The sequence below is a fragment of the Panicum hallii genome, chromosome 9, assembly GCF_002211085.1.
Source record: "Panicum hallii strain FIL2 chromosome 9, PHallii_v3.1, whole genome shotgun sequence".
Lineage (NCBI taxonomy): Eukaryota > Viridiplantae > Streptophyta > Magnoliopsida > Poales > Poaceae > Panicum > Panicum hallii.
Genome location: NC_038050.1, coordinates 40,212,393 through 40,235,479, shown reverse-complemented (window position 1 = coordinate 40,235,479; position 23,087 = coordinate 40,212,393). Strand labels below are relative to the sequence as shown.

At 45.1% G+C, this 23,087-nt stretch overlaps 1 protein-coding gene across 1 annotated transcript; it reads right to left on the bottom strand.

Annotated features, from left to right (window-relative positions):
• Positions 1-631: 631 nt before the first annotated feature.
• Positions 632-19,988, bottom strand: LOC112873051. Its single transcript, XM_025936081.1, has 6 exons — positions 19,913-19,988; positions 18,062-18,387; positions 2,158-2,347; positions 1,917-2,086; positions 1,735-1,845; positions 632-646 (listed from the first exon to the last, which is right to left on the bottom strand). The coding sequence occupies exons 1-6, from the start codon at positions 19,986-19,988 to the stop codon at positions 632-634; spliced, it is 888 nt and encodes a 295-aa protein (XP_025791866.1).
• Between the last annotated feature and the right edge of the window lie 3,099 nt (positions 19,989-23,087).

Here is a 23,087-nt window from a genome sequence, read left to right as displayed (position 1 = left end):
TTGTTCAGTCAGCTCGGTCCTTGCAGGGGATCCGGCGATACCATCAGGGAGCGGTCCTTCAGTGTTGGTGACTTGGTCTTGCGTCGTATCCAAGACGAGTCTGGCCTACACAAGCTCAATTCAAGGTGGGAGGGCCCGTTCGTCATCAAGCAAGTCACAAGGCCAGGGTCTTATCGACTACAATCCCCTGAGGGTCGCGAGGTCCCGAACTCCTAGAACGTTCAGAACCTGCGCAAGTTCTACCCTTAAGTCGGGGCCCGGTGATCGCTAAATCCCCGGGGGCTTAGAAGATCTTTTCTCCCCGTGTCAATTTGGAGGCTATGAGCCACACGACTCGGTTTGTACATGCCTTCTTACTTACACGATGGCCAGGGTCATGTGCAAACACATACATATATAAATCGACTTCTTGTCGTGAATGATGCGGGGGCTATGGCCACGATCATCCCCCTTCGACTCTTGTTCCTGACGGAACCGTCGGCTCCGGCTAACTCCTCTGCATATCGAAGTCTCGGCGCAACCCCGGATGGTCGCACGCGACAGCAGTCGCATTTTCTCCAACACAGTCGATCCGCTCGACTAGCTTAATAACAATACGCTGGAAAAGGCTCGCACAAAAGAGCTATCTCGCCTACATCCTGAGCGGCTGCACTCAGAACAGTCTTGTATCCGCCAAAAAGAATGGCAAGTTCGCGGCACCACCCGCACCTGCTCCTTGCATGCTCGATCCGTCCGTCCGGGTCTTACCTAGCTTACGGAGCACGCTCACAGCAGGAGCGACCTTCGAGTACACTCCGGTCGCCGCACTCGGGGTAGTCTCATTTTTCTGCCCTACGCACGGCAATCCCGCGACGATGCTCGCGTTCTTGCCTAACAAGTTTAAATCTGCTCGTTCAAGTCATGGCTAATCTGTTAGACGAGTACCAGCTACCCTTCGGGTCGTTGCACCTAGGGAAGCGCCTACTACTCGGGCCCTGTAAGCCTGAATCCCAGTAAAGCTAAGGCACACACACACACAAGTAGAAACATCAAAAGAAGCCATATATACAAGGAAATGAATACTTATCTTCAGTACCCTAGTCCTGCATTACACTTTGAACTATGTGTTCTGATACAGGTTGGGCCTCTAGGAGATATTTGTCGAATTGCTCCTCGGTGCAGTCCGCCGCCATGCCTTGAGCAAATATCTCCAGCTTCGCGCTCGGCAGGAAGGACTTCACGATTGCGAGGGCATTGTTGACGCACGTGATAGGCGCCTCGGAAAGGAACCTCATCACCTTCTTCGGGGCCTCACGGAGACGCTCTAGCAGGGGTCGGGGGTTCGCTTCGCCTTCTTCTGGTGGGTCCACGATGTCCACCAGCTCCCGGGCGGCCCCCCTGATGCTCTCGAGTTCTTCGCCCAGCGTCTTGATTCGTTGAAGGCTATCGACGAACTGTTGCTCAGTGTCGCCGATCACCTTCTGCAGCCTCTCGACGTCATCTGTATGGCGATAGAGCAGGTTCTTCACGTCAGTAAGTAGCTCTTCTTTACTGATTAAATTTCTCCTAAGCTCTGTGGGGGAAAGCTTTTCAGAACCCAGGGTGAGTCATACAGAGCAAAATACCCGAGGGAAGCAACGGTTTACCTTGGTGCGCCTTCTTTTGCGCCCTGAGCTGCTCCTTATGCGCCTCGAGCTCCTTCTTCTGTTCCTCGAGTTGTTGCTGGAGCTCGGCGTTGACTTTTTCAAGATGTACATTCTCCGTCTTCTCGTCATCAAGGCGCATCCTCAGGGCCTCGAGTTCCTTACGGTCGCGGGCAAGGGTCTTCAACTCCTCCGCCTGCTTCCGGGAGCGGGCGACCATACTCTGCATAAAAAGGACAAAGCCAGATTAGCAACTCGACTCAGCCACTGGCCGAAAACGCTCTCAGGTTTTACCATGGTCAAGTCATGCGCCTTCTTGAGGATATCGACATCATCATCCGTCGGTAGCAGGTCGTCTGTCAGGTCTGTGGCAACGGCTTTTTGACTACCCGACCCGGTCAGCAGCAGCTCATCGGGTCCCCCGGAAGTTCCCACGGTTTCTTCAGTAATCAGACACTGGGCACCTGCAACCACAAGTGTTCTCAGCACACATCATGCGGATCCCAGCAGCTAGCCGGGGCGGTCAGACACACACCTGCCCCATCTGTTGGAGCGGCGCCAGGGGCCCCGACCTGTTTCTCGCTACCGGCCCCGGCCTCGACTTGTTGGAGCTCGGGAGGCGGCAGGTCGGGCAGCGCGGTGTCGGCCCCGGGGGCTGGCTCCGTGGGCATCGACCCCTCGAGGGCTAGTGCCTCGGGGGCTGGGGCAGCCGAAGTCGGCGTCAGCTGGAAGTCCGCAGCACTTGCAGCACTAATGAAGTCGAAGTTAGTCAACACAAAAGCCGAAAGATCAACTCATTTGCAGTGCACCAAGAGGCAGACTTACAGTACAGATTTTTCTTAATGGCTCTCTTCATCCGCACGGCCTGACGTGGCGTCTCCATCGCCGGCGGCGGGGTTTCACCGGCTTGTGGTGCGGTCCCTGTGGCAGAACCAACCTGAATTATACCGGATCAAGTACGTGAGTCCACCCCGAGGGCTCCAACATGCTTCAAACGGTATAATCCCTTGGCCTGTCGGGTAACGTCCCATAAACCACCGATACACAGGATCAAATAAGGTTACCTCACATGAAGGTGAGTCCAGAGATACAGTCACCATCATATTTTACATCACAGGGAAATTATTTTACACAAGTTTCCACAAGTAATACAAAGTTCCACATTTAGCAAAGTTATTACAAAGTTTGCAGAAACAGCAAAGGTTCAAACTAGGAGTCATTATTACAAACCAGTTGTAAAGTTCAAGTTCTAGCAGCGGAATTTAAAGTACGATAACTATACTCGTCGCCAATAAGAACATCATGCTAAGCCATGGCATAACATCACTCGTTATGATCAGGGTTGACCGGGGACGGGTCCCATTCCACGGACCAACCATCAGGCAAAGCATAGGGCCAAGGCGTGGGGAGAGTAGGGTCTTCAGGAATATTACCTGAAACAAAACATAAAGCAAGGCTGAGTATTCTAATACTTAGCCCATAACTAGACCATGCAGGCTTTGCAAAAGATTCAGGGTTTAGCTTTTGCTGAAAAGCAATAAAGAGTAGGTCCTTATTTTATATTTTAGCTTTCAAGTTCTAGTTCATTTAACCATTCTAGGTAAGCACCTACAACTACTCAAGCAAGATAGAGTCTTTAAAGCATACATCAGCATTACTTATGAATAACATTGCTCTTGTTACTCTATGTGGTAAAAGAGTTAAGCAGTCTCAATCTTTGTGAGAAGCGGACGATTCTGAATCGAATTTCAAACCTTGCAAGGTAAACCTAACTCACACGCTTGGAACACCAACAGGTCGTTCCGAAGCAACCGTTTGCCTTTCATTCCGGGTCGTGGAACAATGCCACCACAAGCGACTGCTGGACCATACGCACATCCAATGTGCAGGACATACGTCTGCAGCGCGACTACATGACCGTATTCCTGTCTGCTCTGCAGAACGTATTATCACAGTCGGTGCATGTAAACATAAAATAAAAGTCGAGTGGTAGGAGACGAGTCCACTTGCCGGGCCGATTGGTTACTAGGCTTACCGCTTACCATATTTCGCGGCATGTGGCTAGTACTTTCAAACACTTAACTACCACTACCACACACTGCGACCTTATCCAAATTCATCAACACAGACGGGGTATCACTTCCTTCCATGAATTTTACACATAACCCCGTCCGTCATCCTTATAGTGATTGCAGGAATGAAGATAATCAATTCCTATATCGCGCGAGTGACAGGAAATCACCCGACTTTTACCGGCCCTATTTAGCAGAGCATCTAAGCGATAAGGACTCAGGTTCTAATGTTCAGTACATTGGTTCCTAGAGATATGCATCTAGGGTTTCATTACAATTCCTAGACTTAATGCATAAATATAGATAAATACGTATAGGTTGCAGTGTAAAGAAAGTAACGGAATATGTCCGGGGCTTGCCTTCACTGGCGGGGCTGGGGTCAGGTATATTAATAACTCCTTCCGAACTCGGGTTCGGAACTTCAGTTAATTCCTCGGTGATGTTCCCGGCGGCTTCAGAGATTTCCACTTCAGGCTCTGGGAGGATCTGATAGCCACCATCAGCGAGAAGCGTCGAGTCTACATGTAATCAAAAGGATGCAGCTTAGGAAATGCATAGATCTATATTCTACTTCACGATAAAGTTGCAATCCAATGCATTCAACATTACACACTAGCAAACAACACAAACTCCCTTACTGGGCAGTCATATATCGAGTATCAAATAATTTACTGAGTTGCATTAGGTAACAGGGTTATCTACCCCAAACACTTAGCTAACTACAAGAAGTAATATGGTTGACTACTTAACATTTTTATTTAAATAACTAGCTAGTCACCTTGAAAAACCTTAAGTTTTTATTTATTATAGATCTATTAATCAAGTTTTATTTATTTTAGCTATTTTACACCTGATCATAGGTTGACATTTTGTAGATATGCTACACTACTTAAGAACAACATCTTAGAATATTTTCATAATTTTTCATGAAATAAAAGCTAGTATAATTAATTATCTTTAGAAACAAACCAAAAATTCATAACTTGGGGTATGACCTTTTATTAATCCTAGTATTTTTACCATGGATTACACATTCAAAAAGGAATCTATGATAAAAATTTCGGATACAAACATCAACAGAAACACCCTTAATTAACAATTTAAGTATTTCATCAACATATAACAAAAAGAACTCGAAATCTAAGCAAATGAACAGTAAAGTACAAGAAATTTTTACACAAAGCTACTCATGGGACATACAACCTAGGTTCCAAAATTCAGCCACAACACATGCATATAACATGAGATAAAAATAAAACACTCATTTCACAATATTTAATCTACATCAGAAAATATACTCCTACAGCTCAAACTTTCTAAATAAAAGTAGTCGAATTTTACTTAAGGATTCCAAAAAAATTGGTTTGGTATTTTTCTGATTTTTCTATGATTTACTACGATTTTTTTCAAAGTTTCAGCCAAAGATTTCAGAAAGGTCCAGCGCGATACTGTTCATCTGAGTCAGGGTCTGTGCAGATAGGTCCCTGGAACTATTCCTATTGTTGTATGGGGTCCCTGGTCGCGATTTTTGGAATAGAGAAAGCTCAGGGAGCTTGATTCCGGCGATGGGGTGCTTCCCGGAGGCGAGGGATAGGTGGGGGAGCATGAGGGACACGAGGGCTACCTTTGGATGGGCTCGGGTGACGCCGGGGTGGCTAGAGGAGGGCCGAAGACGGTGACAGTAACTTGACAATGGTGGCAGTGGTGCTCCGGCGAGCTCCGGCGAGCGGAGTTGATGGGGAACAGGTGGAGGAGCTTCAAGGGGCTAGGGGCAAGCGATTTTGGGGGTCAGCTCGAGAGAAGAGAGGCCGGAGGGGCGAGCTCATCGTGGGGTGGTTGAGCAGCAACAATGGAGGGCAACGGTGGTTTCTGGTAGTGCGACCGTGAGCTAGAACCGGCCTTTTATAGGCCGTAGAGATAGAGGAGACTGGAAAGGGCGCAATGCCGCGACCCTAGGTGGCTGCGTTGATGCGGTGGGCGGCGAGCAGAAGTGCCGGCGAGACCGGACGGCACTGGCAGTATCGCAGGCAACGTGGTACTCGGCGAGGGGGCCAGCAAGAAGAGCTAGGGTGGTAGCTGGGCTAAGGAGCGACACGTGGAGTGGTTAGAAGCTGGAGGTGGCGCCGGGGAGCGGACGAGGCTCAGCACATGGCCGGGGAAGCGGCGCTGACACCGACGGCAGAGGAGCAGTGGGCGAAGCAGAGGAGGTGCCAGAGGAGGAAGAAGAGAGGAGGGGGTCCGAGGGGCTTCGTTGGAAAAAGCAAAAACCTCAGGGACTGCACTGTAAACAAAAATTTCCCATTGATCCAAAGCTCAAATGAAGAAATGGTGAAAATAGAAGTTGTAGAACTTTTCAAAACCTATAACTTTGTTTTACGGCTGGAGTTCAGAAACCTAAAGCACACTGTGTTATTTTACCATTTTGCTCTCAACTTAAAAATTACATAAGTTTTGTCCTAATGGTATAAATCTTATGAACTTTTAGGCTTATTTGCAAGCATTTAAGGCTGGTAATGATTACTTTTACCTTTTTCACTTTGATCCTTGGTAATTTTTAGATATTACTTTTATACTTCAACTAATTTACATAAAAGGACTTGTATTTTCATAAATTATATAAACATCCTTATTTTGAAATTACCTCCTATCCAAAAACATTTTGCAAAAACAACCCTAGGTTTTTTGTAATTATAAAAATACCCTTTTTATGTGCATTTAAATTTTTAAAAGCTTTACTTAAACACACATAAGCTTTACACTACAAGCACATACTTCACACTAACAAATAATGTGCCTAATTTACAAGGACTTGAACTGTCACAGCCTTCCCCCTAAAAAGAATCTCGTCCCGAGATTCAGGATGAAAGACTCTTAATGAAAAAGAAGCAAATCACCCATCAAAAACGGCAGGAAGCAATCACACCGGAGAAGATTGATGTTGATGGTAAAAGCTGTTGGAGTATGACGAGATGAGTATAACAAGAGCATGGATAGATTGTACATGGATGAGTATGATGAGAGAAGAGAGAGAAAGGTGATCAAGTTCTCATAGAGCTAAGATCACAACATGAGGATGATAAATATCGACGACATTCATCACAAAACTTATGGATAGCAAGTGAGGATAGTCCGAGAGATTGATAAGTGATGTTTGAAACATTCTTGCTCAGAGTTTATTACCTGAATGATTTGGATGATGTTGATTGCAAAACATGACTACTTATACTAATGCAATCAAGGAATAATGACAAAATGCTCCAATTCAGAGTGCAATGCTTGGTATGTAACCATGAACATGATGCATTATGGTAATGTATGGTGATTATGATGGTGCAACACAAGGATGGAGGATTTCATGCACGATCTAAATGGTGCATATGACACACTGTAATTTCCATGATGCTGACCAAATGATGCATACACCATGATGCAAGGATGATGATACTTGCAATGTATGCACGTATGAAATGCATGAAGCATGATGCATACCCTCAAGAGTTGATGGCGCACATGATTCACGCTCTACAACCGTTCTTTCGTAACGAACACCTGGGTAGGTCTATATCCTTGGGCGAGGATCAAAAGTTAGGACACTAGTAAGGTTGCACAAGAAGAGTTTGCAGTGGGGTTACGTCACATATACCTAGTCACCAGTGCGCTCCTAATGGCCTAATCATGTGACTGCAGTGCACATGAGGCCTTAGTTTCCGACACGGCATCATGGTCATGTGATTAAACACCACCACAAAAGAGGAATAGCAACCCTATAGTGCCAACAGCAGCAAGAAAGACTTAGGAAACCGAAGACAACCTAAAGTTGTACTGGAGGCATACCCGTTAGTTAGTCTATGGATTTTCGATGACGATGCAACACCATGCACTGACCAAAGATGGTATGTGTTATGATGCATGACTTTTACCGAGAGAACTATATTCAAGAAGTAATTATTGTCATACATCTTTTTAATTTATTCCAAATCATCTGAGCAAAAATCGAAGGTGCAACTTTCCGATGTTGTAACCAGAATAGCCAACAATATATGGTACAACATCAAGAGAGGATAGATGAATCATTGATGAATGATGGATTGAAGGGTTTACTGACAATTATCAAGGTTTAACTATCAAAGGAAAAGCTTAGTGCTTCTGCCGAAACAGATTCAAAGCATGATCAAGGGTTTGATTTGGCTGTCAAGCGAAGATCGGCGATAAGGTTCAAACATGACCCAATCCACTTGATTCACTAAAGACATTCTCAACTCTAAGTTAGCCTAGTAGATTACGTTGGCTCCTACAACACAAAGTCTAGACGGGCATTCAGATACAAGCAAGATATTTTAGTACAACAACGTAACAAGCAAGGCAATCAAATCAATCTAAGATGACATGATGCATGCACGTACTACACGTCCTCACAAACAAAAATAACTGCCAAGTAACCTTGGTCTTACGTGGTTAATTACGGTGGCATCATATAGATACGTCTCTCCCTATAATATCTAGTCGACAGATCCTAACCGTTCAGAACCTATCGAATCGTGATTAGCATACCTGCAGAAAACCATAATATATATCCAATGAACCTTTCATGCCAGCATGTCATGAAAGCGTTCCCAAACATTACTGTTCACTATAGAAACAGCATCTGTACAATTACCGCCGTACAGACAACGTTAACATACGTTATCGAGATAACGTATTCACGGGGGTACCGCAAAAATTGCGGGGGTATGAACTGCGATCGCCATACCCTGCGCCAAACCATATACTCCCAATGTAGTCAACCGAAGTTGGTACATTGGCAGCATCTCAAGTAGGCCACTGCTTGAGAAACAGCGTTCGGTTCGCATCACCGACGGGAAGGCTAACTCCCCAGTTAGCTGAGGATCCTTACCTTCTTACCTTACCAACGAAGGTGTCGTTACAGAATATAAAGTTGGGTTGTGCACAAATTTAAGGTTTAACAAAAAGTAGTGCTGGAAGTCAGAGTTATATACATATACTATAGCCACCTATACTTCCCATATTAACATTACCCTAGGGCTTTACGTACTAAGCACAATCCTTAACGAATCCAACGCGGCTTTGCCAAACATTTTGTTGGTCAAACTTTTATACTGAAAGCATTTTTAAGTTAAAATGTATCTCCAGAGTAATCTTATAGCTCTGATACCAGCTGTGGCAGAACCAACCTGAATTATACCGGATCAAGTACGTGAGTCCACCCCGAGGGCTCCAACGTGCTTCAAACGGTATAATCCCTTGGCCTGTCGGGTAACGTCCCGATAAACCACCGATACACAGGATCAAATAAGGTTACCTCACATGAAGGTGAGTCCAGAGATACAGTCACCATCATATTTTACATCACAGGGAAATTATTTTACACAAGTTTCCACAAGTAATACAAAGTTCCACATTTAGCAAAGTTATTACAAAGTTTGCAGAAACAGCAAAGGTTCAAACTAGGAGTCATTATTACAAACCAGTTGTAAAGTTCAAGTTCTAGCAGCGGAATTTAAAGTACGATAACTATACTCGTCGCCAATAAGAACGTCATGCTAAGCCATGGCATAACATCACTCGTTATGATCAGGGTTGACCGGGGACGGGTCCCATTCCACGGACCAACCATCAGGCAAAGCATAGGGCCAAGGCGTGGGGAGAGTAGGGTCTTCAGGAATATTACCTGAAACAAAACATAAAGCAAGGCTGAGTATTCTAATACTTAGCCCATAATTACACCATGCAGGCTTTGCAAAAGATTCAGGGTTTAGCTTTTGCTGAAAAGCAATAAAGAGTAGGTCCTTATTTTATATTTTAGCTTTCAAGTTCTAGTTCATTTAACCATTCTAGGTAAGCACCTACAACTACTCAAGCAAGATAGAGTCTTTAAAGCATACATCAGCATTACTTATGAATAACATTGCTCTTGTTACTCTATGTGGTAAAAGAGTTAAGCAGTCTCAATCTTTGTGAGAAGCGGACGATTCTGAATCGAATTTCAAACCTTGCAAGGTAAACCTAACTCACACGCTTGGAACACCAACAGGTCGTTCCGAAGCAACCGTTTGCCTTTCATTCCGGGTCGTGGAACAATGCCACCACAAGCGACTGCTGGACCATACGCACATCCAATGTGCAGGACATACGTCTGTAGCGCGACTACATGACCGTATTCCTGTCTGCTCTGCAGAACGTATTCTCACAGTCGGTGCGTGTAAACATAAAATAAAAGTCGAGTGGTGGGAGACGAGTCCACTTGCCAGGCCGATTGGTTACTAGGCTTACCGCTTACCATATTTCGCGGCATGTGGCTAGTACTTTCAAACGCTTAACTACAACTACCACACACTGCGACCTTATAGTGATTGCAGGAATGAAGATATCACTTCCTTCCATGAATTTTACACATAACCCCGTCCGTCATCCTTATAGTGATTGCAGGAATGAAGATAATCAATTCCTATATCGCGCGAGTGACAGGAAATCACCCGACTTTTACCGGCCCTATTTAGCAGAGCATCTAAGCGATAAGGACTCAGGTTCTAATGTTCAGTACATTGGTTCCTAGAGATATGCATCTAGGGTTTCATTACAATTCCTAGACTTAATGCATAAATATAGATAAATACGTATAGGTTGCAGTGTAAAGAAAGTAACGGAATATGTCCGGGGCTTGCCTTCACTGGCGGGGCTGGGGTCAGGTATATTAATAACTCCTTCCGAACTCGGGTTCGGAACTTCAGTTAATTCCTCGGTGATGTTCCCGGCGGCTTCAGAGATTTCCACTTCAGGCTCTGGGAGGATCTGATAGCCACCATCAGCGAGAAGCATCGAGTCTACATGTAATCAAAAGGATGCAGCTTAGGAAATGCATAGATCTATATTCTACTTCACGATAAAGTTGCAATCCAATGCATTCAACATTACACACTAGCAAACAACACAAACTCCCTTACTGGGCAGTCATATATCGAGTATCAAATAATTTACTGAGTTGCATTAGGTAACAGGGTTATCTACCCCAAACACTTAGCTAACTACAAGAAGTAATATGGTTGACTACTTAACATTTTTATTTAAATAACTAGCTAGTCACCTTGAAAAACCTTAAGTTTTTATGTATTATAGATCTATTAATCAAGTTTTATTTATTTTAGCTATTTTACACCTGATCATAGGTTGACATTTTGTAGATATGCTACACTACTTAAGAACAACATCTTAGAATATTTTCATAATTTTTCATGAAATAAAAGCTAGTATAATTAATTATCTTTAGAAACAAACTAAAAATTCATAACTTGGGGTATGACCTTTTATTAATCCTAGTATTTTTACCATGGATTACACATTCAAAAAGGAATCTATGATAAAAATTTCGGATACAAACATCAACAGAAACACCCTTAATTAACAATTTAAGTATTTCATCAACATATAACAAAAAGAACTCGAAATCTAAGCAAATGAACAGTAAAGTACAAGAAATTTTTACACAAAGCTACTCATGGGACATACAACCTAGGTTCCAAAATTCAGCCACAACACATGCATATAACATGAGATAAAAATAAAACACTCATTTCCTAATATTTAATCTACATCAGAAAATATACACCTACAGCTCAAACTTTCTAAATAAAAGTAGTCGAATTTTACTTAAGGATTCCAACAAAATTGGTTTGGAATTTTTCTGATTTTTTTATGATTTTCTATGATTTTTTTCAATGTTTCAGCCAAAGATTTCAGAAAGGTCCAGCGCGATACTGTTCATCTGAGTCAGGGTCTGTGCAGATAGGTCCCTGGAACTATTCCTATTGTTGTATGGGGTCCCTGGTCGCGATTTTTGGAACAGAGAAAGCTCAGGGAGCTTGATTCCGGCGATGGGGTGCTTCCCGGAGGCGAGGGATAGGTGGGGGAGCATGAGGGACACGAGGGCTACCTTTGGATGGGCTCGGGTGACGCCGGGGTGGCTGGAGGAGGGCCGACGACGGTGACAGTAACTTGCCAATGGTGGCAGTGGTGCTCCGGCGAGCTCCAACGAGCGGAGTTGATGGGGAACAGGTGGAGGAGCTTCAAGGGGCTGGGGGCAAGCGATTTTGGGGGTCAGCTCGAGAGAAGAGAGGCCGGAGGGGCGAGCTCGGCGTGGGGTGGTTGAGCAGCAACAATGGAGGGCAACGGTGGTTTCTGGTAGTGCGACCGTGAGCTAGAACTGGCCTTTTATAGGCCGTAGAGATAGAGGAGAGTGGAAAGGGCACAATGCCGTGACCCTGGGTGGCTGCGTTGATGCGGTGGGCGGCGAGCAGAAGTGCCGGCGAGACCGGACGGCACTGGCAGTATCGCAGGCAATGTGGTACTCGGCGAGGGGGCCAGCAAGAAGAGCTAGGGCGGTAGCTGGGCTAAGGAGCGACACGTGGAGTGGCTAGAAGCTGGAGGTGGCGCCGGGGAGCGGCCGAGGCTCAGCACATGGCCGGGGAAGCGGCGCTGACACCGACGGCAGAGGAGCAGTGGGCGAAGCAGAGGAGGTGCCAGAGGAGGAAGAAGAGAGGAGGGGGTCCGAGGGGCTTCGTTGGAAAAAAGCAAAAACCTCAGGGACTGCACTGTAAACAGAAATTTCCCATTGATCCAAAGCTCAAATGAAGAAATGGTGAAAATAGAAGTTGTAGAACTTTTCAAAACCTATAACTTTGTTTTAGGGCTCGAGTTCAGAAACCTAAAGTACACTGTGTTATTTTACCATTTTGCTCTCAACTTAAAAATTACATAAGTTTTGTCCTAATGGTATAAATCTTATGAACTTTTGGGCTTATTTGCAAGCATTTAAGGCTAGTAATGATTACTTTTACCTTTTTCACTTTGATCCTTGGTAATTTTTAGATATTACTTTTATACTTCAACTAATTTACATAAAAGGACTTGTATTTTCATAAATTATATAAACATCCTTATTTTGAAATTACCTCCCATCCAAAAACATTTTGCAAAAACAACCCTAGGTTTTCTGTAATTATAAAAATACCCTTTTTATGTGCATTTAAATTTTTAAAAGCTTTACTTAAACACACATAAGCTTTACACTACAAGCACATACTTCACACTAACAAATAATGTGCCTAATTTACAAGGACTTGAACTGTCACAGTCCCCGCCACGGCGATGGTGACAGCGGCGGCGATCGCTGGGCTTGCCCTTCTTCCTTCGGGCTCGGCCCGGGCGGAGGATGCGGAAGGACTACAGGTGGATGGTATAAGTACGACTCAGCATCAAGGCAACATATTACAACAAGCAAGTAGGCTCGTACCCGATGGACTCGAGTTCTTGCGCCTTGCGCTTGCGCGCTAGTCGATGGCCTTGTGGCACCGGTGGCAGAGCGCTGGTCAACTCCACGCTCTGATCGGAGGAGTTGTCCTGGGGCGTTCTTCCTTCGGATCCTTCTCCCGCCTGCAAGCTCATGCCTTCGGTCGACTCGCTGCTGTGTAGAGCTGCAGCAAGGCGAGCCCTCTTGGCTTCAACGGCGGCAGAGGGGAGGAGGTGGTCCGATCGGGGGACGTCTGGTCGCGGCGGGTAGCTGCGATACAGCTCCGTGTGTCCCTGCAGAGAGTTCTTCAGTCACGCAACGAAGCAAAAGCGGTTATCTTCAGCAAAAGAAGTCGAATACTCACTGGTTTGGGTGGATTCCGGGCGGAAAACAATGTGGGCACGTATGGCACGGCATCCACGTCTAGCAGCACCCGCTGAACTCGCTGCAGCATGACTTCATCTGGCAAATCCTCTGCGCACATGCGAGAAGGATCAGCAGGGCCTGTGTGGCAGAACCAACCTGAATTATACAGGCTCAAGTACGCAAGTCCAATCCCGAGGGCTCCAACGTGCTTCAAACGGTATAATCCCTTGGCCTGTCGGGTAACGTCCCGATAAACCACCGATACACAAGATCAATAAGGTTACCTCACACGAAGGTGAGTCCAGAGATACAATCACCATCACAAGTTACATAATAGGGAATTACATTACAAGAGTTTATAAAAGTAGTACAAAGTTTCAAACTTAGAGAAAACAATACAAACTATTTAAGCTAAGACCTTTAGCAGCGGAAAACATACGCGATGATCTATAGCACGTCGACAAGACGGATGTCATGCTAAGCCCAGGCACGACATCACTCGGTATCACCAATGTTGGCCGAGGACAGATTCCATTCCACGGACCAACCTTCTGGAAGAGCACAGGGCCAAGGCAGGGAAGAGTAGGGTCTTCACAGATGTCACCTGAAAAATATACAACTAGCAAGGCTGAGTATACTAATACTCAGCAAGGCTTACCTGGGATTGGGTATACTTTAGCCCATAACTAGACTTATGGAAGCTTGAAATGGTTCTGGATTTAGTTTCAGCTGAAAAGCGATAAAGGTAGATCCTTAATGTCAACTTTTAGCTTTTAAATTCTATGTGATTATTCAATCTAGATGAGCACCTATAGCTATTCAATCAAGGTAGAATCTTTGGTCAAACATCACCTTTGATAATCATATGATTTCTCTTATTACTCAATGTGGAAAAGGGGATAAGCAGTCTCATTTCATCGTGAGAGGCGGACGATTCCTGAATCGAGATTCAACCTTGCAAGGGTAAACCTAACACACACGCTTGGAACACCACAGGGTCATTCCGAAGCAACCGTTTACCTTTCATTCTGACTCGTGGATCAGATCCACCACAAGCGACTGCAGGTCATACGCACTTCCAAAGTGCAGGACGTACGTCTGTAGCGCGACTACAAAACCCGTACTCCTGGTTGCCCAGCAACACGTATGCCTACACGTCGAACAAAGTAACCAAAAGAAGCAAATACATGTGGTGGGAGGTATGTCCACTCCTCGGGCCGATTGGTTACTAGGCTTACCGCTTACCATATTTCGCGGCATGTGGTTAGTACTTTCAAACACTTAACCCGCACTTCCACACGCTGCGACCTTAACAGATTCAACAACACAGACGGGGTATCACCTCAACCATGATACCTCACAGAACTCCCGTCCGGTATCCTTATAGTGATAACAGGAATGTAAACATTACAACTCCTATATCGCGCGAGTGACAGGAAATCACCCGACTTCTACCGGCCCTATTAGCATAGCAGCTAGTCGGACTCAAGAGCTAGTATCCATCACATTGGTTCCTAGGAGAATGCAACTAGGGTTTCAAGCAATTCCTAAGAACTTAATGCATAGAATACGTAAATAGATATAGATTGCAATGTAATAAAATAGTAGGTTATGTCCGGGGCTTGCCTTTATTGGTGGGGCTGAAGTCAGTAAAGTTAAGATCTTCCGAACTTTGGTTCCGGGCTTCAGATAATTCCGGGACGAAGTTCCCGGGGTCTTCAGAATAACCTCCTTCTGGTTCCGAGATTAGCTGGTAATCTCCATCGGCGAGGGTGGTCGAATCTATATGATATGCAAGATGGAGTTTAATGAATGCATACACTTTCATTTCAATTCACGATAAAGTTGCAATCCAAATAAAGGAACATTACATTTCGACAAATAACCTAACTACCCTATACTGGGCAGTCATTTATCGGGTATCAACCAAACTAACTAGTTACGTTAAGCAACAGGGTGGGTTACCCTAAATATCTATACTAACTTCATTAGGTAGCATGTTTGGTTATCTAATTGATTGGTGTATAGGTCTTAGCCGATGAGGATGCATCAGATTTAGCTGACTGATGTGCTTTGGTTGTGCCTAACAGAGGTGTGTCGACTGTGCTATCTTACTGACCTAGGGTTGTGTACTTTGGTCTGGGTAGCCGATTGACAGGTGCATAGGTTTTCTAATTGATCGATGAAAACATCGATCACTTTAGCAGAGGGATGTTTCCTAAAGCGGCTGGGTCCTAACTAATCTGTGTGAGCATCGGCGTACTTAACTGATCGCGTGCGTATTAGCATAGCGGACCCATGCTTTAGCAAAACTAGTCGATCGGTGATTTGACCTTCTAGCTGATTTAGTGTATCGGCACATTCGCCGATTTATACATCGGTTAGAATTAGTCGAGTGATGTATCGGCATAGCTAGTTGACTAATGCGAGTAACTAGCCGATGGTGTATTGATAGACTAGTCGAACTATGTATCCGTACGGTCTGTGTCTCAGCGTATTCAACCGATTGGTGGATCAGCTGTGTAGCCGGTTTTCATTCTTAATGTTCTCCTATATCCACTGGGGCATATCAGCTGTGTAGCTACACAGCTGATTGTCCTACTCTGCACTGGTTGTGCCTAACTAAGATGTGCTTAAGTGTTATCTTAGGTAACTAGGTGTGATTGTGTTGGTTTGATTACGCCAGTACAACAATCAATTGTCATACAGCCGTGGGGTTATCTAAGTTAGACCTATTTCAAGAATTAGGTGTAATGGAACACTAATATTAAACTAGGTTGGTGAGACCATAAGTGCGGAATTAGACTAAAGAGGATGTGGTTGAGGGTATGTAACCGGTAAGCATATAGCCGATCTCTCAGCCGATAAATTGGCTGATAACAGTGTGTGGATAAGGATGGGAAAACTAAGGATTGACCAGCCATATTTGACCGCTATGGGAAACAACTGGAATTGGCTTAGGTCAGTGGATAATAGAACTCTAAGATCGTGTGTGTATCTCCGATACGTCGACTATGTGCAGCCGATACGTTATCTAAATCGGAGGGTTAGTTGATCACTGTGCGCATCGGCATAGCCGATTTATGTTTTTAGCAATTTAGTCGATTTGTAAACATCAGCATGCTAGCCGATCAGGGTATGTAACTATTTGATTGTGCATTGGTAAACTAGTCGAGAGTGTGAACATCGGCCGCTACTATGTGCACATGCGTTAGATTTGTGAATCGGCACAAGTAGCCGATTCCCTATGCTGTACTGGCTGTGCTTAGCCGATAAATACGTTCTCTATTGGATGTGCCTATCTGACTCTTGACGAGAGTGTTAACCGGAGTAATCAGTGTTTAAGTGGTTCGATGATATTAACAAATAACTGATTAACGCATAGCTGGTATGGTGGTCTAGATCGGACCAGGTCGGTCAGGGCACTAACTTCGGATCGGACCGATAGGGTGGTTAACATCGGGCCGATGGGCTTTTGCCGATAGGGAAGAAGTCAAAAGGCTCATGGCTGATAGGGTTACGCCTATCGAAAATCGGCTGAACTAGTAGCCGATTGCTAAGCCTAGTTACAAAAGTGTATCAACTAAGTAGTCGACACACGAGGTAGACTAGAACCTTTACATAGGAAGGGCTCTGACAAAATTGTAATCAAGTCCAAAGCAAAGGTATGAGCATCCATATGAATAAGGGTTAATCAATCATCACAAAAAGTCTGCCATAGGGGCAGCAAGTACATCAGACATGGTGCACAATTTATCTTTAGTCAATCTATGGCAAGGACTTTGGCTACCAATAGCTAATTAAGTTTAGCGTCACACAAATAGTAGGCTAAATATAAATCAAACATTTCATGTTCGAATTAGACCTCTCTTATGTTTTAAAGTTGCACAACAAGTCTAATTAAGATTCGAACAAGCGGCACAAGAAACATATTGCAATAACAAGCACACATGACTAAATATAACTTTAAGTGGATATGCTTAGCTATTTCTTCTATAACACAAATTGAATTGATTAACTTAAAAGAATTTAAGTTACAAAACAAAATTAGGTTTGAAAATTCCACATCAATTCACACTTAATCTATAAAAATTGTATACCAAAAATCATGATCTACAAAGTTAACATGTAGGAGCTATGAATATTACACTCTCTTATCTTAGATTTAACATAGATTCTAAACTCTTCGGTTTCATATCAAACTCACTTAATAGAAGTTGTAGAGCTCAAAATCTAGTTTCTAACAAAACTGGTTTTGCAATTTTTAGAATTTCCTACTATTTTCTATTGATTTTACAAGTCAGCAGCATCACTTCACATGAAATAATAAGTACCCTTACACAGAGGTCCTCAAACTCTACTGTTCCTATGGGTCTAGACTTTGCAGAAAACACCCTGACCTTGTCTCAATTGTTGCACAGGGTCCTTCTCATGAACTGGAAGCAGAGGAGGTGCTCGGTGAGGCTCGGTTCCAGTGGGAGGAGGTCATGCCGGCGGCCGGGGAAGGGCGAGCAGTATACCACGAGTCCATTTTGGGGATCAAAAGATGAGGAGGAGGGCCAAAAGGAGGTCCTCGACGGTGGGGGGGGGGGTGGAGCTCAGAGGAGCAGGCAGCTCCGGTCGTGCGCTTCGCCGCCTGCACCTGGCCGAGCCGCACGCGCCTGAGCCGCTCGCTGGCGCACGCCTGGGCCACCAACCTGCGCGCGCTCCGCGTCCGCGCACAGCGCCGCTCCGTCCTGGGCCCGATTGCTCCCGCGCACTGCCTGGGGCCGCTGCCGCTCGCTCAGGCCGCCCAGCGCCCGAGCCGCGCCTACGCCTGAGCCCCGCTCTGCGCTCCGCGCGCCGCCGCTCGGGGCCCACGCCTGCGCTCGCCGCCCAGGCTCCCGCGCGCGCCACACCAGCACGCTGCCCGCGCGCAACGGCTCTGCATCTGAGTCCGCCGCTCGCCCAGTTCGGCACCCACCGTGCGCGCCCGCCAGCTCGCGCCAGAAGTCGCCCGCCGCGCAAGCGTCCAGCGCCGGACCTGCAGCTGCCCAGCAGAGCAGTGTGAAGGAGAAGAAAAAGAGAGGTATTGCTGCCCGTGATTTGGAGAAGGGAGTCATCGGGAAGAAGAACAGAGGAAGAAAAGGAGCGTTTTGATGCTGCTGCCACTGGTGGGAAAGAAGATAAGGGCACAGCTGCCTGCGGAAGAATTCAAGGTGCGTGGAAACTTGCAGCAGGAGGTGGCGAGAGTGGAGGAACAGCGGTGAACCGCAGCAGCAGGAGGTGGCAACGGTGGCCGGACAGCGGCGGTTGCAGAGCAAAGAACAGAGCAGCGCCAGAGGAGGAAGAGAAAAGGAATTTTCTGAGGACTTGTTTGTAATTTTAGAAAATTACAGGGACCTCTTGGTAAAGAAGATTTTAACCACTGTTCTAGAGCTCAAACAAAAATGTGATCAAAATGAAAGTTGTATAACTTTTCAAGTTCTACAACTTTGTTTTAGGGTTTGAACTCCAAAACTCAAAGTATGAAGTTCTATTTTAAGACTTGGACTAAATTTGAATTTTATAAAATCTTTGTCCTTGTTAGGGTAAATTACATATAACCTTGGGCCTATTTGCAAGATGCTATGTAAGTCATGATTACTTACATTATTACCCTTTGGTCTCTAGTAATTTTGGAAAGTTACTTTTGTAAATCACCTATTCTGCATAAAAGAACTTGTACTTTTATAAAATTACATAAATACCCTTTTTTTACTTGCACTTTAAATTTTTAAAAGTTTCACACAAACACACAAAAGTTTTACACTAAAAAGCATACACTTCACACTATCAAATTATAAGCCTAGCTTACAGACACATGAACTGTCACAGCCTGTGTACTCGAATCCCAGGCGATGGCGCTGCTGGATGGGTTGGACGCGGCGCTTGTAAAATGCGAACACGACGGAGGCACCGGTCACTCCCTTCTTCTTCTGAGCCTCAATGACATCCAGCAGCTCTTTGACTTAGTCCATTTCCCCGCCGGAGGGCTCCAGGTTCCATTCCCCTCTGATTACAGGTGGTCTGTTCGACTTCGTTGGCAGACGGGGAGCATGGTTTTCGATGTAAAACCAGTGGTTTTTTCCATCCAGGAAGGTTGGAGGGGAATTTGTATGTGAGATATTTGTCGCCGGCCTGCTGACGCAGTTGGATGCCGGCGCCCCCCACAACGGAAAGGTTTTTGGAGGTGGGTTGTGGTTTGATACGGAAGAGAAAGCGGAAAAGATCCCAGTGGGGTTCGATTCCGAGAAAAGCCTTGCAGTAATAGATGAAAATTGAAATGTGGCATATAGAATTTGGGTTGAGATGGTGGAGCTCAAGCCCGTAGTAATACAGAAGGCCTCGGAAGAAGGAACAAGAGGGGAGGGCCAATCCCCGTTCGGCAAAATGAAGAAATGTGATGATTTCGTCAACATTTTCCATGGGAAAAGGTTCGCGGAAAGAGGGGTGCCAGTTGACAAGGGTTTTCTCTTGCAGCAACCCCTCGGAAACAAGGCTCTTAAGGTGGTTGAGGGAGCACTTACTGTGTGACCACTCTGGGGTTGAAGACTGTGCCTCCTCCATCTTCTTCCCTTCGATCTCTGCCTTCTTTGGCGCCATCTCCGATTCGCTGGCCACGAGACGCTCGGGGGCTGCGGGGAGAGGGGCGGGGAGGTCGGAGCGGGAGAATCACTTTGGGGGGATGGCGGTGGTGCTTGGCTCGGATTGGGGAATTCGGTGGCTTTTGATGGAATGCAGATTGAAAGCGTGGTTTTTTCCTACCGTTATCGCGGGGTTAAATAACCAGCGGGGTGGGGAAAAGTTACTGTCCTGAAGTTCAGGAGTCACTTCCGAGAATATTCCGAATATGAGGGGTCGTTTGATGGATTATTTGGATTGGATATTCGTTTAATCATTTTTTCAGGGTTTGTTCGCCCGAAAAAAGCGGTTTCTCGAATTAATAATCTAATACCAATCATCTATACCATCGTTTTGGTAACTTTGCAAGTTGTCATTTTTAGCCTGCATGCCTCGGTTGCTGGATCCTTATCTCCAAATTTTGTGGGATTTGGATTCAAGGCTCAGGGGCTGCGGGATACGTGGCATCGACTACTTATTTTTTCAAATCTTCTGAAGGATAAGTGGGGCTACAGACAAATGGGACCCTCAGCCTGACTCTCCGATTCAACCTAAGGCTCGGGGGCTACTCCATATGGAGTGCGATTTTTAAATCGCACACCATAATAGAAATTCGGGGCATGAGCACCTCATAGCTTCGATGCAGCCAAACAAGTACTCGAAGAAGGACTTCAAGACGGAGCTTCAGAAGAAGTCGAAGACTGTTTCGAAAGTACTCGATAGGCCTGCAGTGCTCAGCTACGAAGAGCTCGGGGGCTTGTCAGACCCGGGGCCACCGGGCTGGGCACGTTACGTAGTCTAAGAGATTAAGCCTGTCTTATCTCTTATTCTTTTCCTTTATCTCTTGTCTATCCCGTTTAAATAGGAGATAGAGCTAACCAACACGGAGAGGATCTACTCGAGATATGCTCTGGCATGATCCCTTGACGGAGGTTGGTTAGCATCTTTGTAACTCTGACCTCTCGAATATATAAGGGAGGTCAGGGACCCCCCTCAAAACAGGACATCATTAGATCATTCTACACCAAAGGCAATACAAACTATACAGGACGTAGGGTGTTACGCTCCGTGCGGCCCGAACCTATCTAAGTCTTGTGTTCCTTGCACCTTCGAGTTCCTGATCTCGGCGTCTCCTCACCCAAAACTTACCACCTTGGGTATATCCCTCGGTGGGCAGCCGGTTAAACACCGACATACCCGGCTAGGAGCTTGAAACTCCAAGGGTAACAAACACGAAATCCACCGGGTTGACAAAGAACGAGATGGTCAAGAGATGGGAAATCAGTTCACTAGCACTCTCACTTGTTATCCCTTCAATTTCACTTCAATCCCCCCCACCAAATCTCACTTGGAGCACTAGGGTCAAGTAAAGAGGGGCTTTGAATGCTCAGGTAGAAGCTCAGGTCGAGTTAGGTCAGAGAGAGTTACTGTGGAGACGGTGAGGGGGTATTTACTTATGCCCCTTCATCGAAAACTAGCTATTGTTATGTTAAGTTCTGGAGACTCTAGACTAGATTTTTGGAGACTCCGGACAAACCACCGCTGGAGACTCTAGACAATTCTGGAGTCCAGACCTCACTCAGCACAATGCCAAAAGGTCTGAAGACTCCAAAGAATTCTTTGGAGACTCCGGACAAAATGCAAAAAGCACTAAAAGATATCCCAAGTGTTGTGCAGGTGCAATGATGTCTCTCATAGGTTTGTTAGATCATCTTGAGCACCTTATTCTACTGCAAAGTAAGTAAATGTCATGTCCCTCTTGATAGTGCGGCATTCATATAATCAATTTCAAAAGTAAAATATTTAAACTCTCACAAATGATCTCTTTCTCTTTTCATTTCCCTTTTTAGTGGTCATCTCCTTGACTTTGTCTATCCATACTTGTGATGCATGCTCATCATTCTTAGTAAAAATGTTAGTACCACATGTATATGTCATTAATCAACCAAAACCCACTAATCGGGCCAAGATGTTCTTTCAGTGATAGATACGATGTAAGCCCCACGAGTACCAACAACCAAAAGAGGACAAGTAGCATGAGTGCAACTGCTACTACTCTAACCAAGAAAACAAAAGGTCCTATGGTGAATATAATGAAGGGGCTTTTAGAAAATATGGAGGAGGACAATGCAAAGACACAAAAGCTGCTTAAGGAGGGGTGGGTGGGGAGGCTTATGGCTGAATCCTTGAGGAGAGCACATAAATTAGCTATGGGATGTGGCGCATCTGAGGAAAGTGTTGAGTATTTCGTGGCTGGACAGTTATCTCTCAAAGCTAAACACCGAGAGTTTTTCTGTAACATCACAACAAAAGAAGCAAGGCTTGTGTGGTTGAAGACGTGGTGCCAAATGAAGAACCTATACTAGGCTGAGAGGGGCTGAAAGCTTATGAACTGCTTGTGTCTTGCGAACCTATTATATGTTGGTGTTACTGTGGCTTGTGAACCTTTATCTGGTAATGTGCTTGTGTCTTGTGAACCTATTATCTTTTGATGTCCTTATGTCTTCTGAACCTGTTATCTGTTAATTGGTGTCATTGTGGCTTGTGAACCTACTTGTCTTCTGAATTTTTATTATGAACATATTTATGTGAATCTATGTGTACATGATATTGTTCTTATGCATTCTGACCCAATACATGATATTGTTGTTATGCAGATAAGTATTTCTTCAAGTAATGATGAGGACCAGACACTTGAGCTTCTATTGGATCATTGGAAAGCAAAATGACGAATTGGTGCCATGGCCCTCATGATTGGTATGTACTACTAAGAATCTTTCATGAACATATCTAAGATTAGGGAACCAGAACTGACCAGTATTGATTGGGTTAGAAGAACCCTTAAGAATCCAATATCACATGTTTAGGATGAGTAGGGGGCTATTTGAGAGGCTACACAATTTGCTTGTGACATCATATGGTTTGAAGTCATCCAAGAAGATGTCTTCAGTTGAGGCATTAGCTATGTTCTTGGGACGATTGGTGCTCCTCAATCTATTAGACAAGTTGATATTTATTTCGAGAGGTCAAAAGAGATGGTTAGTAGCAAGTTTGATGAAATATTGCATTAGTGTGTTCAGC

Coding starts and splice junctions, on each gene's coding strand:
- LOC112873051 (XM_025936081.1), bottom strand. CDS start 19,988: ATGGCGCCAAAGAAGGCAGAGATCGAAGGGAAGAAGATGGAGGAGGCA. Junction 18,388..19,912: donor AACCCCAGAGTGGTCACACA/GTAAGTGCTCCC, acceptor GGGCAGCTGCAG/GTCCGGCGCTGGACGCTTGC. Junction 1,846..1,916: donor AGGCGCATGACTTGACCATG/GTAAAACCTGAG, acceptor CTTTTTATGCAG/AGTATGGTCGCCCGCTCCCG.